Here is an 18,646-nt window from a genome sequence, read left to right as displayed (position 1 = left end):
GTCGGGATATGTTTACGGAGGAAATCGACAGAAAAAATGACCAACTGACGCCAACTAACCGTAGCACTCATCCCGAACCCCGCTAAGTCAATCGATCACGATCACCGTATCATCGATTTCTATAACTGATGCGTCTGCCGATTCATAAGCATTAGGAGGTTCGAGACTGTGGCGTGGTTCCGTTGCTCCGTTGAATGGTTTCTCTACCACGTACACAGTGCTTCGCTCACAGTAACTGTCCTGATCGTCCTCCGAATGCGTCAACGAGCCAGACAATCCTGTATCAGTTACTGATCGTTCTTCAGACTCTTCATCTTCCTTGCATCCGTCTTTCGTGATACCTGAGGTTCTTTTGGTCGAGGACAGTTTGGATGCCTCTAGGAAATCGGCAGAAAAACTTACGTTTGTGCTGTGGCAAGTGGTAAGCTCGTGTCGGAACGTATCTTCCGCACCATACTCATCGCCCGACTCGTCGTCGTCGTCGATGAAGCACGAACTGTTGAAAAGGCTGCTGCATCCCTTGCGGATGGCAAAATTTCCCTTCGCATTACCGCGAAATTCGCAGTGACCCTCGAAACTAAACTCCTCCCGGCCGACGGTGTTGTAGTCTTCGTAGATCTGCGACGAATTAGATGCTCGTGAAATGGTGCTTTTGAGAGTTTCCCCAGCATCTTCATCCTCGTTGAAATCCTCCAACAGCACGCCATACTGGCGGCTATCGCAAACCGTCGCAGATTTAAACATAACCTTGGTTTGATCAAGGATCTCCACGCCGGTACCGCAGTTCTGAATGACTGAGTTGACCACGCTAATCGTGCAATCGTGGTTACTGTAGATTCCGGTGGAGAAATCCTTAATGATACAATTTTCCAACGTTATGCTGCAGCTGCCGCATATAAGGATTCCCTGTTTGGTGCTCGAGGTAGGGTCGCCGGCAAAACTGCAGTTGCGAAGGATAATGTTTCCTTTCCTCGCCAGCACTCCGGTGCGGACATTCAGACAATCGAAATGAATGTTCTCCAGCGTAAAGTCTCCGTCGATCGTCAACAGCACGCTGTCGCCGTCTTTCGAGACTACCACGGCATTCGTCTTTAAGGCCTGCTCGTTGTCGCCGATAAACGATGCTGTCCCTACGCCCCGGATGGAGCCCCCGCTGTTAAGGTATTGCAAAAATCGTATGTCCTGGTGCGATCCGGGCGGCAAGTAAATATCACTGCTTTGGGGGCAATGATCGAGTGCATGTTGCAGTGAATCGCACATCTTCACCTGTACCTTCGGATCGATCATGGCCTTCGTTTGTTCCAGATACGCCAGTTGTTGGTCGATCGTTCCCACTTGCGTCACGATGTACGCTTTCGCTGATTGTTCCGTTCCGGCCGAAAAGCGCACTTTCTCATAGACGGCCCGCATGACGGGGTTCTGTAGGATTTCGATCTCATTCCGAATGTTGTTTAGGCGTAGGTTCAGCTTCAACAACTCACATGACCGTTCGTCCTTCAGTATCGATGTTTCGTTATCTTCCTCCTCCTCATCGTCCGCTTCCAGTTCCTCTTCCTCGCACAGCTTTAGCTTCTTTTCGATGTAGCGGGCATCGGCGAGCAGGGCTTCGGCGTGCGACGACAGACGGGCGGGCATGGTTTTGTTTTTAAGATCATGACAGAAACGAATTCTCGTCTCAAGGTTTTTCTTGAGCCAGTTGCTGCCATCCTCAGCAACACCGTCCCAAGGCATCCACAAATGTTTGTAGAAGAACCGCAGCTTGTCGATGCAGTCGGCCGTCGTGTCCACGTTGAGTGCGGGGTTGTTTTGTTCGCGCAACGGGTACAGCTCATCCAGATTCACAACCAACTTCTCCGGCAAATGCACGTCGTCATCCTGAATCGCTTCGACGATGAAGCTGGCCTTAAGCTCATCGAATAGCACCTGATCGACGGTCCCGAGAACAACGAGCGGGAATTTGACCGACAATCGCTCGCATACCGCCCGGGAAGCTTGCCACAACGCCTGCCAGCCGGTCGATTCGACTATAACCTCTACAAAGTTTATCCATTCCGAGCGGATCGCTGAGGCAGGTATATCGCAGCCTCCACCGTTGAGCACATTTTCCGTCTCCAGCATCCGAGTGAGAAACGTTTTCTTAAATTCGTACACCTCCATTGTATCACACACAGCAATCGGTCGTTTTCACACAAAATGGAACGTTGCCGAGGGTTGTTGATCTGTGTTTTAAACATATGTCTGGTCGTCGCGGTTATAAGCGTTCGTTCAATTCTTTCAAAGTCGCAATCACACAGTGAAACCGGGAACTGATACGTGAACCAGAGAGCGTAAACACCTACCTTAGAGCTTCGAGCCGACAAATGCACTGACTTTACTTTAAATTTCTTGTTATACAAACGAAAAATGCTAGCTATTATGTTGCTTTAGAATCATTTGCATTACTGATAGTAAACAACAATACGCTAGATGGCTTGAGACCTCAACAAAACCTCATGGGGTGTTCGTTTGGTTTTGAATATTGAGCCGCCGGAGCCGCTGATGTCGTGGCAATTTGCCGCCCGAAATTTGACAGTCCCGGACCGTGCAGCGGCTGTTCGTTCTTCACTCTCTCCGTAGCTCTCCGCTCTTCGTTTCGTGTTCGGGATTTGTTCGGGATTTGTTCGGGATTTGTTCGGGATTTGTTCGGGATTTTCAAATTCATTCTTACCCAGTGAACATAATTGGCACTCATCGGGCACTCGGGCCCTCTATAGGTAAATGGCTGACATAAAGCATCTTTAACAAGTTACTATTTTTGTAAAAGATTTCTTTATCATGGAAGAAAACATTAACGACGATATCGCGATTGATCATGTATTTAATCAAGTAGATAATATCGCTTTAAGTTTGGATGAAAAAAGGCTAATAAGTATTCTATCAAACGTTGCAATAATAGTTCAGGAGTAATAATTTGGATGGTAAAAATTCCCACAAACGCCCATCGATCATTTCATACCATTTTTTACATTCATAAGGCATTAGATTAAAACATTTTAAATGTGTGCACCTATCCGATATAAATTCCCCACAGTGCGTTAGGAAAAAATCGCACGACGGATGAATTCGTGAGTTACTTTGCCCGTTACGGTTGGAAGAGCGAGAAAGGAACAAACATGTTCGAAGGAGCGAATGAAACGACACCACCCGGATTCTGCGGAATCGCGAGCTTGTGGGTCCGAGGGGGTAGGAACGAGGAGTGCCAGATGAATTGTGAGTTACCTTCGGGATGGTCGTAGGTTGACTCGGCTTTTTTCGGGATGGTCGTAGGTTGACTCGGGTGTCAGGTTTGAACATGGATGTTAGGTTCCGAGTGTCAAAGTTAGGTTCAAAAATCGGTTAAATTCATAAAAACAACATTTTGACATTTCGTGTTAACACAAAAAAAACAAAAAAACTAAAATTAGAGATAATGTTAAGCAGTACAACAACAACAAATAAATAAAGTAAGATAAGAACATACTTTTATTAGGAGTTAGGCTATAAGTCTCTATAATACAAAAGAAAAATTCAGGTTCGCGGAGGTGCGTTTTTGTTCATGTACTGTGGTGGTATTTTTGCAACATCTTCAGGTGCAGAGCAGAGTATCGATAGTGCGAATTGTGGTGCGGATTGCAATTTAATTATAATCGCCTTCCAAAAATCGGCAGATTTTCTGCGTTGTTACACGACTAAAGCCTTCTACCATCGGATTCTAGTGTCACGACGACGTTTTAATTAGCATCAACGCCGGCGTTCGTGGTGGTCTCCATTTACCACCATATCATTGGGTCTGGGGCTGGATCTCTTGGCTAATTGTTCCGCTTTGGGCGCAACGGGCGCGCTGAACCTGATTTTTATGATACATGCAAACACGGGATAGAATGCTGCAAAGCATTGTAGCCATCACGATTGCGAGCAGCTAGTGTTCCGGAGAATCCATTGTGAAGTGACAAATCGGGCAGTTTCTGCGAACAATTGGCCGTTTTTGTTCGTGACAAATTACGTCGTTCGACGGAAAGATGGTTTGACGCCGTGTAAATCTAATTATCAGCTCCAAAAGGCTCGTTAGTGATGCACGACGACAACGATAGCCACTCTTCTTCTGTTCTCTCGAAGTGGGGAACACATCCTGGAGTTTGCTGGATAATTTGCCAAAGCAATAGTTTCCCGTGTTCGTCCAAAACGCAGTAACAGGCACATCGTTAAAAAACGGCGAAATGCCGGGAGACCAGGTCGCCCGTCGACAGACAGAGAGAGAGAGGGGGAGAGGGAATGTGACTGTATGCGTGATATGTGTGCGAGAAGCAAGGAGAAAGAATGTTGCTAAAAAAATGTTGGCGAACAACAGGAACTTCCCAAAATAAAGGCACAGCGCGACCGGAAAGTAAGCGCAGGCTGCGAGGAAGAAGAAATGATCGTAACGCATCGCGCATTTTACGATTCGTTCCTTCTCAGCGCGCCAGCCACGGTTCTGTTGTTCGCGGGTTCGCTCTCACTCATCGCGGCTGCGGTCTCACGCACGCTCTCGTCCGTCCCGTGTGTCATCCTTTGGCTGGCTGGCTGGGGCTGGGTCGCTACGATGACACGTGAGAGAGCGAGCCACCTCAAGCGGGGCGTGCGAGAGAGAACAGGTCGGTAGGCAGTTCGGTTGCGTGCGTCCGCGCATCCCACCATCTCCCGCAGCGCGGGCCAGCGGGAAACGCCAACACAAACACACGTGGATCTGGTGGTATCATCGCGGCCCACCTTTCGCGTGTGTGTTTACCTGTCATTTTCTCGTGTGGCCGTCGAGGTCACGGTGTGTAAGTTTTGACTCGTCCGTCCGTCGCCCACCGACCGCTCGTTATCGGAACGGAAAATCGGAAAGGCAGCCAGATACGCGCGCTGACCCTTTTAGGGTCAACGGTTACTATGACTCAAATTGTGCATCGAATGCCAAACCGACTGTTTTGGTTTTTGTATGTTGAAACAAGCAGCGACCGGAAATGGCAAACCAGTGGATCCTTTTCCAGTTGGCTTCACCGCGACATTGGTCTCGCTGCAGGCTAAATGCGTCGTGGCGTCGTTAAAGGCGAAGCTAAATGGCGTTCATCATCAACCGCCCGGCGAGTGGTGTTGCGTCTTTCCGTATTTTTTATTTTTCATTATTTTCACCAGCATTTTCACAGCCAGCGGTGTGAGGTATTGGAAGCCACTAAGGCTGAGAGAAGAGGGTCGAAGTGAATGAAAATTTCGTGCGGTGCACTAGAGTGTGAATCTAGTTTTCACTAACCTAAAGTGGTAACGAAAGCAGTGAATGGAAGTAATTGTGAAGGCGGAAGGCTGTTGAAAGTTTCGTTTTGTTAAGCTGTGCGGTGCAGTGGCATTGAATACAGTACGTTTAGTGAGTGCCTGAGGTGGGTTAAGTGGTGTTTCATCTTATGACATCATTTCTCGGAAAGTCTTAATAAGCTTTTCGTAAGACATCAGATAACGAATCACAAATCGATTGGAGCAAGCGTTGGGAATACAAACGACGTTCAGCCTAACAGGTAAGCGAAAAGTGTCCGCAGGGAGAGCTATTTCGAAAATGAAAACAAACGCAGGATGTCTCTGATGAGCCGTCGATGTAATATGGAGCTCTCTTTCTCTCTTGGCCTTGAGCCTTTTTTCCATCGTGAGAGGATGCACGAGGCACACGAGGCACACGATGCACGAGGCAACCTTGAACTTGCGCCGATCCCGTAACACCAAGCCAACAATTTTCATTTGCACTCTCTGTCATGCATCAAACTGATTGGTTATGGATTAATGAAAGGAAGCTCCCCGGGGGAATTGCATGGGTCGCTTATTCCTGTCACGTTGCTACGGATATATCGATCGCCAGTGGTGGATTCGTGAGGAGCGGTTTCAAGCCAAGCCCATCGGTTGGAAAGTGTGTTGATTTAATTTAAAAGGGGCTCACGAAGGACCCACTAATGATTTACATACAAATTATGTAAACGCCGGGTTTTCATAATCCGTGTATGACGTAGCTCACACCACTGATGTTGATAATGTTCTCTTCTCGCAAATGATAGGTTTGAAGCAATAGGACAAGAGAAAAGTATTCTGTTGATCTGTGAAATTTCTGGTGAATATTGAATCTGCTGATAAGAAACGAAAATACCAGCCGGAAAGTGGAGCACATGCTTAAACATGATTCAACCAATGCCAATTTCGGAAGAAATCACTAAAGATCGATTCGTGTGACCTGAACCCATCTCCGCAGAACCATCATACTCTAAATCAAAGATGACGAACTCTCATTCTTGAACAACGCATTGTACTCCATCATTAAGAAGAAGCACGTTAAGAAGTAGCGTGTTTTTCGGATCGTGTGCCCCAATGACTCATAGACTGTGTTGATGATAACAGTAAAAGGCGGCAACATTTCGCATTATCATTATCTGACGTCACACACTGACGGAGTGTTCCGAAATTGTTACTAAATTAAGCGAAAGGACGTGTTCTAATTGTGAGCGTGTCACACAACATAAAAAAGGGGTGGTCCGGCACATGTTTCCGTCTAATTTTCCCATGGCAGACCAGGAGTGGCTTTTGCAGGGAACACATGGTTCGAACTATCATTCAGTAAAATAAATGAAAAACGCTTTATCAGTTGTGAATATGAATCCAAACAAAACCGTAAATGAATTATAAAGGTTGGAGAAAAATTTTCGGGTTTCATTCCGGTTTGCATACAGTGAGAAAATATCGTTTGATTGCTAGGTATCAGCATAGATTTACTTGGTTTTGTTTGTTTATCACCAATTTCGCCTATAATTTTTGTGTGGCTCCCTTCTGTCGCTGTGTTCGCACAATGTTCATCGATAGTCTCGGAAAGATTGATTGGCTTTTGAGGAAAACGTCAAAACAACGACCGATTGGCACACGAGGGGCGGGTGCAGGAATAGCACCGCCGTGAGGCAGCTTGCTTTGTAACAATAACAATGGCCGTCAAGTGGAAGTCGGCCCATTTCTTTTTCAAGCGACCGTAAGCATATTTCGCCCGGTAGAAGAAGGGTGAGCTTCACGACTACGGCTTTATCAGCATGTGTCCGTGTTTGCGCTCGTTCATCTTCCGACGACGAAGAACTTCGATCGGGTTGGAATGCTGTGGGTCCCCACTTCACGGATCAGCCAAGAAGAAAACGATGTTCGACCGGACGCGGTGCAAGCGAGATGGTCGACGTTAGTTAAAGAGCACGCAGCATCCCGCGCCCGCGCGTCTTGGAAGATTAGGAAAACTAACGGGAATGTAGCTTTTTGATGGTACGATCATCGGATGGATGAAAACGGTGGGCGAGAAGAAGGCTCTTGAAGCTTTCCAGTTTGCCTTTGGAAATAGTGATTCGTGGAAGTAGCCATAGAATCACATTCTGATCGATGATGCTTTGCGGAAGACCACTTTATCGATCGCATCCGATCTCGTAACAATCTCCTTTCGAATGCCGCTATAAAAATATTCTTCACGTAAGATTGTGGCTCACGTAGATACAGGTGCCAATAAAGAACATATTTTTGGTAGAAGAAGGGCGAACATAAGTTTGTACAGGTTGTTACAGGTGATTGCGGTAAGTTGCTGGGAACGGTCAACGATAACTTTTCCTTCACTCGCCGGTGTGAGGTTGGCGATAATGCAACGTGCAAACACGGTTCGCAGATACGCCGAATGGCTGACTGGCAAGTGGACAGATGATGGATGAACCGTGTAATACGAGGGCTCCGCGCGTATGGTGGTGTGTAAAGCGCGACTTGAAACGATCACGGGTTGCGCCAAACAGAACACGTGAAGCAAATGGCGCACAACGGATAGCAATATGTTTGTTAAAGGGTTTACATACAACACTGCCCCTGATTTATTGGCATCGATCACAAAAAACGGCTTAAAATGGGGGTTACGTGGGTAAAATAGGTTTCGAAGAGGACCAGCAGCATCCCCTGACGGATGGAGGATGCTGTCAGTCTGCGGCTGTGTGAGCCTGCCTTGAATGTGTTGATTATCGACTCACTTAGCGATCGTTTCGTAACCTCCTCCGTACTCGTGTCCGCGTGTGCACACTTATGGCAACGTCAAGCTGATCTCATCATCACATAAACACCTGAGCTTAGCACACGTCACATGCGCGCGTGCCTTCATTCTAAATGCTCTTCTCCGCGGGAGGGGCATCTTTGAATGGTCAACTCCCTTTCGAAGATTGATCAGCTAATGCTGATTTTGTCGGTACGTCGTATTCCACTCAACGGCTTCGTGGCGGCGCTTTAGCCGCTTTCGATCGACTAGCTGCCAGTCGTCGAAATGAGAATAAATGAATGGCGGAGATGGATAGATCGAACCGCGAGAACCATCAGTCCGAAGGCGGAAGGTTAATGTCCAGCCAGGAATGTCCAATCATTCATTTCGCTCGAAGGGGCGAGATTTGGTGGCAGTTTTTGGGACCCTCGCGGCAGTGGCAGCCGCGACACGTTTTCCTTCTCGCGAGAATTAAGGAGAGAGATAATGGGGGGAAGCGCGTACGAGAGACACTCCACGCGGAGTTACGCTAGTGTTTGTGAATGACCCTCGTCCTCGCCAGGGGTCCCGTGGCATTCCAGCTTCGCGGTGTTGGAATCGGTTTCCAATCAAACGGCTCGAACCGGTTATCACGCCCCGCCGATCTGGGCACGGGCTCTCCCGCGAACTCCGAAGGAAAGCCCCCTGCCCACCCCCTTGTTGGGTGGACTGTCAACGGTGCGGTCAATAGCTGTGTGAGGAGTTCAAATGCCATTCGTTGTGTCGTGTTTCAACAAACTCAACTGACGAAAACCTTTACCGGCGGCCGGGCGCCTTCCATTGGAAGTTAATTCTGTTCCGTTCGATCTCCCTACCACCCACACCATAGAGCGGCGTGTGTACCGGCTGGTGGGCGCTATCTTATCGGCGCCGGTGTGTAAATAATGTCCGATTGTCTTACCTGTTGCAGGCAGGGCTCGGAAACGTTACACGAAATTTGTGGGGCAAGTGGTGGCCACGCGTTTCTAAACGCACAAGTGTCCGGGCGCTGGCTGCCGCCGTCGCACGCAAGTTGCGCAAAAAGTCTGTCAGGCCTGGCTCAGTGGTGGGTGCTCTCCAATTGGGGCGGGTGGTTTTCCATGTTGCGCCGAGGTGTGGAGTCGATAAGCACCTCTCTCGCATGAGAATGATAAATATGGCGCAAGATAATACGGGGCTGACCGTGCCGCTACCAACGGAATGGCGCGCGGTATGGCGCTATTGATTGTAGTCAACGATGTGGATTTTTTGGGCCCATGTTTAGCGTGGGAATTGGCAACATTAGTGACCGGCAAAAATGTCTTAAATCTCAAAAATAGCACCCCATTCCGTTTCGCCGTATCAATTTACAGAACGGGCGGGCAGATTAACATTTCCATTATTTAGCTTTGAATGTGGCCGAATTGGTTTTCGAATCTTTGAATATGTAAATGTTGTTGACGAGTTCGATTATGTTCTTTTTAAAATTGAGCTCTATGCAAGTTTTCTGGCGGGTTTCTGTAAGGATTTGTTTTAACCGTAAGCTTGTAACTTAATTTGGTTTGACCTGAAACATTGGCGTCTAGTGGGGCGGTTCCGAGAATGAAAATCGAGAATGGTGTAGAATAGCGTAGCTTAAACGACTGAAATGGGCATGTCCTATTTTTCGCACCTCATGGTCGGTTCCCTTAATCAACGAACTTTTGTGACCTCGTAATTGCCGGGGGTGGCTTAATCCTATTACGGAGCATGAATATCGCCCAAGTGTTACGGTGCGTGTGCCGAATCGTATTTCCGATTCCTAACAACACCCGTGAATTATGATACGATTCAATGGACACAGCCAAAGCCAACAGACCAACGCCCGTAAGCCCTATTCGAAGCTGGTGGTTCAGGTGAAACTGACTCTTGCCGCTAATCTTCTTCACTGTCCGATCCCCAACGGTGGATTAACTTTGCTATTTTCTTTCGTTCGGCGCTTCGGATTATGCTCCGGTGCGCTGGATATGTCATCTAGTTTCTTATTGCCTTACGTGAATGGCCCCCCGGAATACGTAGAAATGTTTGGTGAAAGTTGGAATGTTTCATAAGATACATTTCCTAGCTACGCTTAGGTACAAATTGTATAAAATTTTCTGTTGTTGATATGCCTGAAATGAAAACCGTGGAAAGCAATAAATTTCCTTTTCCATACCCAAGAAAATGCGCAGAATAATGAATGAAAATGAATAAATGGAGCGCAGCGCGGCGGTATGCAGCTATAAGATCTATGCAATTCCCACAATCGGTGTCGCATTTACAATGCACTTGGACATGGCTGGCTGTTTGCCCCAGTGCCGTCTGTTTGTGAAACATAACGAAGGGAAACAATAAAGTATTCAGCAAAAGCCCCCGCTGGGCACACGGAATGCTAGGAAGAGAAGGTCAGCCCACCGGAGCGAACGGATAATGTGAACTCTGAGTCGGCAAGAGATTGCTGTTAAATAAAAATGAGGTTTCTTCACGAATCCTGCCGTGTGGAGCAGCACTCTGATACGTGTTGAGAGTAATAGTATTAATAGTCGTTAGGTGTTTCATGATTGAACCAGAAGTTAGTTTATTTTCATGCTCAAAAATAGCATTGCCTAACTCGTGGTGTATCGGGTGTATTATCAGCTCTGTACAGGGTCCGCCAGCCAGAAGAGCTGAGGCCACTCGCTTGTCAACGTCTCCCGTGGTCGATGTGCTGCTCGGTGATTATCGGAGCCGCTAGGACGGACACGTATGCTCTGTAATGGTCAGGAAATGTAATTTTTTCATGTTTGCAAGTGCCACCTGCCAGCTGCGGGGCCAGAGTAACGCGTGTGCCGCGCCGTTAGCGTAACCGCGCCGAAGCACACTGGTATCGACTGGCTGGCTGGCTGGCTACGCAATGCTTGGTGTTATTTATGGTGAGAAAAAGGGCCGACCGAAGCCGACCCTAATTCCCTTGAGCGCCCAAGTACGCTCTCCGTGTTCTGGTTGCATAGCTGAGCCATTCGTGCCCCGGTGTGTTTGAATGTGCTGAAGGAAAGGGATTGTGTAGTCCACATCGTTGAGATATTTGTTTGGCCATCGGTAGAGTAAGAGTTAATGCGTGAGCTTTGGAGAGGAAAATCGGCTCTGTTTCAAAAGATGACGAACCATTGAAATACAGAAAATGCTCTGTTTCATAACCAACTCGAATATTCCATTCCAATCCACCACCGAATTTATGGTTTTCGGGTAAATAGCTAAGCATCCACCGTAGAGTTCAAAGTAAACGATACCACCCTTCTTGCAATGATCGAGACAAACCGTTGTGAGGTGTTTTGCGCTACCGATATATTTGCTTTACATCTTGCTCAACACAACACCGTCTGCGGCGGATGTGGGAGCCCTTCATTAGCAAGCAACCACCCCCTGCATCCACACATCCGAACCCTTTTTAATGTGGGAAAAATGTAAAATCGACCTTGCACACACCCACTAGCGAGCTACCCTTTGACGACGCTACTGGCTACTAACAGGCTGACGATGGATGGGCTCTTGATAGGAGTGATTTCTCACTCGCCCCCTTTTTTTTTTCTTCACACCGGAATTGCATTTCAATTGCGCGTAAAGCGAGCGCCGAGCGTATTTAACTGCATTTTGTATCAACTTCATCTTATATTCCCCTCTGTGGGAGAATGTCTGGCGGGCAAATCAACGAACAGACACGGGTTGTTGTGTTGCCGGTTTACGTGGTTCATTTGTGATGCTTTTTCTTGTGTTTGTTTCACTCACCTTAAAGAAAAGGTGGTAATTTAAATAACAGTGCGCATCGAAGCTGATGTTGAACGGTTTACACAAATCATCGTCGCAGAACGCCATCGTGGCGGCGATGGAGGCGTTACATTTATGAAGATTTATGCTCCTCTCGGTGGCGCGTGCGTGCCACAGCTTAGCGTGCGCATAAGGTGAGCCAGCCAGGACGAAGATCCGATGTAATGAATTCGTTTCCTCTCGGAGTGGTTGCGAAGCTCAGGGTTAGAGGGCACTTCGTGTATTCTTCTCATTAGCACTGCTTTAAACTGCCCCGCGAGTGTTGATGTGTTGACTCATTAAAACGAACTAAGTTCAAGTTTAAAGGTCCCCGCAGGGGTCTCAGGAGGTAATTTTTGTCATTGATCTTCCGTGCGCTCTCAGTATTAACTTTCCACCTGTTTCTTTATTACCAAAAAGGTAAAATTAATGCAGTAGTAATTTAAAACTGTATTTCTTATTGTTGGACGGAGGAAGGTTTGACGACGACGCCTAACGCACGCAGTGACAGCGGCGCGATCGTGCCAAAACCGCGCTCCGTTGGCAAATGGAAATAAACAATCAAATAATCTGGGCCAAACGGGCAATAACCGGTCAGCCGGCGGCCGGGTCAGTGTAGCAGCCAACAATATGGCCCCGTCCGCATTAGTCGTCATCGTCGCGGTCGAGATGAACGATCGCAACAATATTGCACTGCGCGTCTTGGGCGCACTTTTAATGTCTGCGTCTGTGGTAGTGGTGAGGCGTTAACGACGAAACTGTGACTCAGTTGATGTCAAACCGAGAGCACAGAGTTAACTCAGCAGGCCACGGCAGCGGAATACAGAGGCGGCGTCATATCGGACATCGAATATTTAAAAACATTTTAGCACTTGAAACACTGTGATCGGTGATCAGCCGATTGATTTATTGTTGGCCGTCCACCGGAATCCGAAAACTGCAGCCTTCGGCGGCCGGAAGCGATCGTTTGTAACGGTTGAGGTGGCGAAAGTGAATCGATCCGTGCGCAACATAACATTTCACTTTCGACCACCACCACGTTGTTGAGTCGGCCTGTTCTTTTCGATCGGACAAGGACTCCGGCAGGGGCCGTTTTACCGGTTTTTGAAGATTTTGATTGTTGCCCCGGCGCGGACGCGACGACAACGCAGTGGAATAATTTATCTTTTTATTTCTCACTTTCGAGATCCGCAAGGGCCACCCTGCCGCCCCCCATTTACGTCTGCAGCCCACCCGCCAGTCGTCTGAGTGGGCAGGGCCGCGTGCGAAACACTAAGAGATAGCGTCCGGTGTTGGTGGTGTGTCGGCGAAATTTGCTTGCAAATGACGGGGGCCATTGGCGCGACACCAGCGATAATTTCGATTAGGTGAGCAATTTCGATTCACAAATCACTTCCGAGCCCCTGGCTGGCCTGGCTGTGGCATGTGTTGATCGATCGATCGTACGGCGAGAGAAGATAACGGCCCAGCCCAGCCGGCAGCAACCTGTTGCCGTTGGCCCAGAAATGTGAGAAGAAGCCGACAGGTTGCAAAGTGAAAACACACCTCAGATTGGAATGGCCTCCCCTCTGCTGCTGGCTGCATGCCACCGCTGGCAGGGCAGCGAAAAGAAACTTCACCAGAGAAACGCAACGGATTCGGATTGCTGGAGATTTTAGCGATTTCAAAAAATCGAAAGTTGTTGACTGTTTTTTCGGTGCCGCCATCGACGTTGATCGGTTTTGTTGCATTGTTGCGCCGCCCCGCCGCATACATTAGGACGTGGTGACATGGTCCGCACTCTTCAAAATTTGCATTGTGCACGTACCGATTGTTTGATCATTTTTCCTCCTCTTCTGTGACTTCGTTTCGGTGCTCCTGATCATCATCATAGGTCCTTAAGGTGCAAGTGTTCGGGAAATTTGCGCATACCGCAAGATGGCGTCCGCGCTGCCGCACGAATACAAAATGAAGCGTTCGATGGCTGTGGCTGACAGTAGCTAATGGTCGATTATCGCACTCGAAAGCGCCATCTCAACCCTTTTGGGTCCGTAATTTGGCTTTGTTGATGTGCGAAAACGTGCGTAGCAAGCCAACATGAAAAGTGCACCGTGGAAGAAGCGATGGAGGGTCTTGTGTGTGGTGTTTTCCCTTTCGGTTTGTGCAGGAGTGCCACAGTGCCAGTCTCTGATGCCTTCACGATCGATCGGTGGCAGTGCTACCACCAGCCGACCACCAATTGGCTGTTGGTTCCATAACGTTCCATGGCTCTCGCGCAGTCAGGAAGGCAGGCACATCGAACGCAGTTGACATAATAAGTACGCGGCCGCGCAGGCCCCGTGATCCGGGCGCCCGTTATGCTGTTTATTCTGTGTGCGTTTGCGCGCGGGGTGCACATAACAAATGCGCGTGTGCCGGTGCCGCGGGTGCATTTAAAAAGGGCGTCGTTATGAAAGTGATCCTCGCGATCCCCCCTATGTTTACGTCATACTTTTCATAATTAAGAGCAACGATCGGGCGTCGCCAACTAACAAGACCCTAGGGTAGACTCCAAAAGATTAAGTTGCTTTTCTTGGGTACATCACGATCGTCGCGCGTGCAGTTCTCTGATTGATTCTCTGGAACGGTTTTTTTTTCTTCTAGCGGCAAATTGCTGGCAGAAAACAAAGCGAACACGATTCGCTCATTAATAATTCATGGTCTAGACTTTTCGCCGAAATCTTTGGGCCGAAAATTGGACCCCCTAATGGGCCGCGTCGCTCGCCGGGATTGTGGATGTAGACGACGAATTTTTAGAACACAACGCGAACGCGCTTGGCCAAACACCTCAAGCGACGCTTGTGAATAACGTTACCAAACGAGCTCCACTTAAAGCGGGATGTAGCGAACGTGGTTAAATTTGAAGCTATTATCATCATACACTTAGAAGTGGATCTCGATCGTGTGTTTTAGGGTCTATATGACTGCGAAGGTTAATAGCGTTGTTTTTCGTGGATGTTTGTAGTTCCTTAGGATTAACTTTTATCGCTGTAGCAACGACGGTCAGAATGGTCCAATGGAGAGGGGACCAACCGTGGCGCTAATGAGGGGAGCATGTTGCTACATTATTCTAGTACGCCACTCATGTCCGTTTAAAATCTGACCAAAAAGCCCTTTACCTGTTTTTTTTTAGAGGCCCACCATCGTGGGATGGGACGCGTAGTCCGAAAGAGAATTAACTAAAACGGAGTGAAAACGAAAAGCAATAAATCGAGAAGGAAAGTTGAAAACTTAATCGAGAGGAAAAGTGCATCGTTACCGAAAACAGTACACCGCGCCGCACCACGGCCACGGGCTTTTCCCGGAGCAGCCCCACTCTGCGGCCGATCCACCGGACGTCATTGAACCTCCCTTACCGTTGTGGGGGGCGCGCGCATATCTGCGGGGAGGCACTTCTTAGGCGCGCTTTCGATTTCATGATAATTATTTGTTTTGTACGCCACACCACACCACGTTATGCCTGTTGTGTACCGCGCGGCGGCGATCCGGATCGGAATATTGGTTTCGGTTGTGGGCTGCAAAGTTTTTTGTCTTCTTTTATCCACTTTTTTATTTGCTCTCTTTCGGTGGGCCCCCGTAGTCGGCCGCAGCGGGCGGGCCACGTGGTCTAGGCTACCGCGGTGGTTGATGGGAAAAAAATTACACGAAGCCAAAAAAAAATTGGTAAAAGCCAAATATTTAACGGGCAGGCCAAAAGCAGCGCGGGGGAAGGCGAGTCTATCCATTGGTTAAGACTTTTCGTTCCTTTCTTCCTCACGGTTGGATTAGTTGGAGTTTTCCGGCGAGAAAAGTACGGTGTGGAGCCTCCGCACGGCATGCGGCGAATGAAGATGAGCTTTTATCCGTTAATTACTTCATGAAGCCAGCTCGTCGTCGGTAGTCGGTAGTTGTGGGCCAAGATCAGCTGGTCGGGAGGTTATTGGCTACCACCGCTGCCGCCAAACTTTTCATTTCCTCTCTCCGCCTCACCGGGTGTGCTATTTGTTCGGGAAATTGATCGAAAAAAGATGTTATTTTGGTCGAGGATGGGCTGAAGAAAGTTCCGGGCAACGATCTCAGCGGCGGGCGATCCGTGGAAACCGTGCCAGGGACACCCGCAGCGGTGTGTGGCTACTTAATCTTCGTCAGACAGAGCCGGCGTGTGACGCTCTATCATCGTCATCATCATCATTATCGCTCGATTAACTGTGTCACGGTTTGGGGCGTTTGAAGAAAAATGGTCGACATCCGCATCGAATGGCGATAAAATCTTTTGCTTGAAAACAAAAACCCAACACACGCTTCTTCGGGCAGGGCTATTTGGCGGGATTTCAGACGAAATTGCAAAGTCTATAAATGAATCAAGTTCAGTTGACATTCAGCGATCGTGTCGCTCTTGTTGTAATATTTATACTCATTTTTGTTGCAGGTAAACAACATTCAGTTCATCTGTCTTACACTAAACGCTCCAACTGTAAGAGGTGCTCAATAAATTGTGTGTATGTTTCGAAAGTGGGTTGCCTATGGTTGCCAACACTTTCTCGGGGATTAAACGTTTCCTTTATTAATTCTATTCCAAAATTCCATTTCTGTTTTATATTCCTCGAATGATCGATGCATATGGATGGATGTGGATCGTAAGAGTTAAACATGTTGTCGAAGGTCACCCAACGGTCGGATGAGGTAATAATCCGCCTTAAGGCCAACAAAAAAGGTTTATTTTTTCTCTTTTTCGGTTGCAATCGTTTTGCGCTCTAGTGTTGGTGTGCAACGATTTTTCGCTTATCGCATGACAACATACATGACATCGGCATCGCGGCCAGATTGTGGAACCTCGACGGCGGCGTGTTACGGAACAATCGACAGTCATTTCCGTCTCTATCGATGGGTTCCTGCTCGACCGAAAATGACTCCATTCGCCGCAAGCGCGCGCTTAAGTAGCGTTCCATTTTATGTTCAAACTAAACGGCCACTGAAACAACGTTTGAAGATAAACGCGATGGAATTTATAGTGGGTTGATAAAATTGCGTCACGAAAGGGCCACGAAAGGGTGTTTTACAGGTTGAGTTAGAGTGGTTGGCCAAGGCAAGTGATAAGAATTGATCAAACACTGATTGCTCTAAGAACGCCTATGTCTATCAGAAACTCGTGTGTAAAAATCAGTTTTATGACGTTGCGCGCCCGTTCTGTTATCGAAGAATTTGGTTTAAATTGAAAAACACCAGTGTATCTGGTATCTGGCCACACTTTTCACTTTCAAGCCACAAAGCCACTTTCTACTATGAATCGCTTAGCCCGAATTAGTGCAATTTTTGCACAATAGAGCCCCAATCGGCGCTACATAAACATGAGCAAAAAAAAGTGACTCAACATTAAACATTCCAACATATTACTCCCCGTTGGGTCGCACAAAAGTCGAGCGCGTCGGGCAAAGTTTAACCAGCCCAACGGGGGGACCCGATTGTTAGAAATCGAGAAAAAAATCAACGTGCCACAATGGCAGGCGCCGCCGGTGATTCTACAGATCCCACGTGTGTTGGTGGTTCGTTTCTAAATGTTATCTGGCACACACACTCGTGCTCTCCCGTCATACATTTCCGCGAAACCCGCAGATCTTCTGGTGTGTCGCGAGAAACACACGCAAAGGGTTCTCCATTGTGTCTGTCGTCCAGCTTGTCCACGTTCCCGCGGACCTGGCAGTGTTTGTGAACCTTTGGCCAGACCGACCAGACCCCGTTTGTTGTTTCTGGCGTGGAGTGTGGAGCGTGTCGTATGGAGTTTCATACACAAGGGGCTGCCGTCGACGCAAGTGAAGTGGTATGTTCTGGCGTTGGGCAACAGAATTGGGTCACTCGGTGGAAGTTGGAATTGGTTTGTTTTGGACCTAGCAAATTCCGTTCCGAGGAGTGCTGCTTTCGACAGCCTTTTATTTTTAAATTCAGAACATATTTAACGGATCTCAAGGGTTCATTTATGTCCGGTTGTGTTGAACTTTATTTCAACCAAACACACCAAACGGCGTAGTATTGTCATGCAGCACTTTCTGCAGCCCCTCAGGTATTTTTGTGGACCAGATTGTTTTATTTAATTGAGCTAATGCTGTTAAATCGTGAGGGTTCTCGTTCTCTCGAGGTACAGCTTGTAACTATTTGTCGCTTGTGGATTGGTACATAATCCCTTTTGTAGGGTGAAATCTTGACCAATAAGACGTTGTCGGTCAGGAGTGATTGCTTTTGGTCTTGTGGTCTTGAGAGAGAATGGCGATCGCATCGTGGACTTCACATCCGTCGTATTTCTGCGAATTGACATTCCGATGGAGTAAGTGTCGACGAAAGGTGGTTGCAAGTTGCATCGGAACCTGCCGTTCGGTTTTAGCGCCCCACTGTGAAGACCATGTACGGCGGCCGAGGGGACGACCCAACAAACAGATAGTATTAAAAGCTCGCCCAAAACATGCCTGCTTTTGTGCGCCCCGCGGGAAACCGGGAAGAAGGATGTAAAACCAGCGTCCAAAAGAGTCTCAGGGACAGCAGAATAAGGCAGGCAGAAACCTTTTCTTTTTCTCGGAGCCTTTCTTCCATTTGTCTGTCGGAAAGATCCCCAAAAGAGGTGACCGATTTGCTCTGCACCCCCGGGGGGGTGCAGCAATCAGGTGATAAAAGGGCCTTTCGCAGATACACAGTGCGCACGCCGACCGCAACGACGTCCCCTGTGGTTGTGGGAAATTAAAAAATGAAAGGCTTACGAAAAAAAGCCACGAAAGCCGGCCGCCGCCGCCACTGGTCATGTCGGTGTTA

At 48.1% G+C, this 18,646-nt stretch overlaps 2 protein-coding genes across 3 annotated transcripts in view; one reads left to right on the top strand and one right to left on the bottom strand.

Annotated features, from left to right (window-relative positions):
* Positions 1-87: 87 nt before the first annotated feature.
* Positions 88-2,157, bottom strand: LOC128271062 (protein nessun dorma). The gene has a single exon (XM_053008495.1). The coding sequence runs from the start codon at positions 2,155-2,157 to the stop codon at positions 88-90; it is 2,070 nt and encodes a 689-aa protein (XP_052864455.1).
* Positions 2,158-3,443: 1,286 nt separating this feature from the next.
* The window catches only part of LOC128275264 (protein kinase C and casein kinase substrate in neurons protein 1), a 30,796-nt gene continuing 15,593 nt past the window's right edge, over positions 3,444-18,646 (top strand). For both annotated transcript variants that reach the window (XM_053013709.1, XM_053013708.1), the window contains exons 1-2: positions 3,444-3,482; positions 5,176-5,549. The gene's annotated coding sequence lies outside the window, so the exon portion shown is untranslated. The remainder of the gene's footprint in view (positions 3,483-5,175; positions 5,550-18,646) is intronic.

This window comes from Anopheles cruzii, chromosome 3, assembly GCF_943734635.1.
Source record: "Anopheles cruzii chromosome 3, idAnoCruzAS_RS32_06, whole genome shotgun sequence".
In the NCBI taxonomy this organism is placed as follows: domain Eukaryota; kingdom Metazoa; phylum Arthropoda; class Insecta; order Diptera; family Culicidae; genus Anopheles; species Anopheles cruzii.
The sequence above is the reverse complement of the archived record's forward strand: the minus strand, read 5'-3'. Positions and strand labels throughout refer to the sequence as shown.

What these genes read in the sequence shown, in the direction of transcription:
- LOC128271062 (XM_053008495.1), bottom strand. Translation starts at nt 2,157, where the DNA reads ATGGAGGTGTACGAATTTAAGAAAACGTTTCTCACTCGGATGCTGGAG.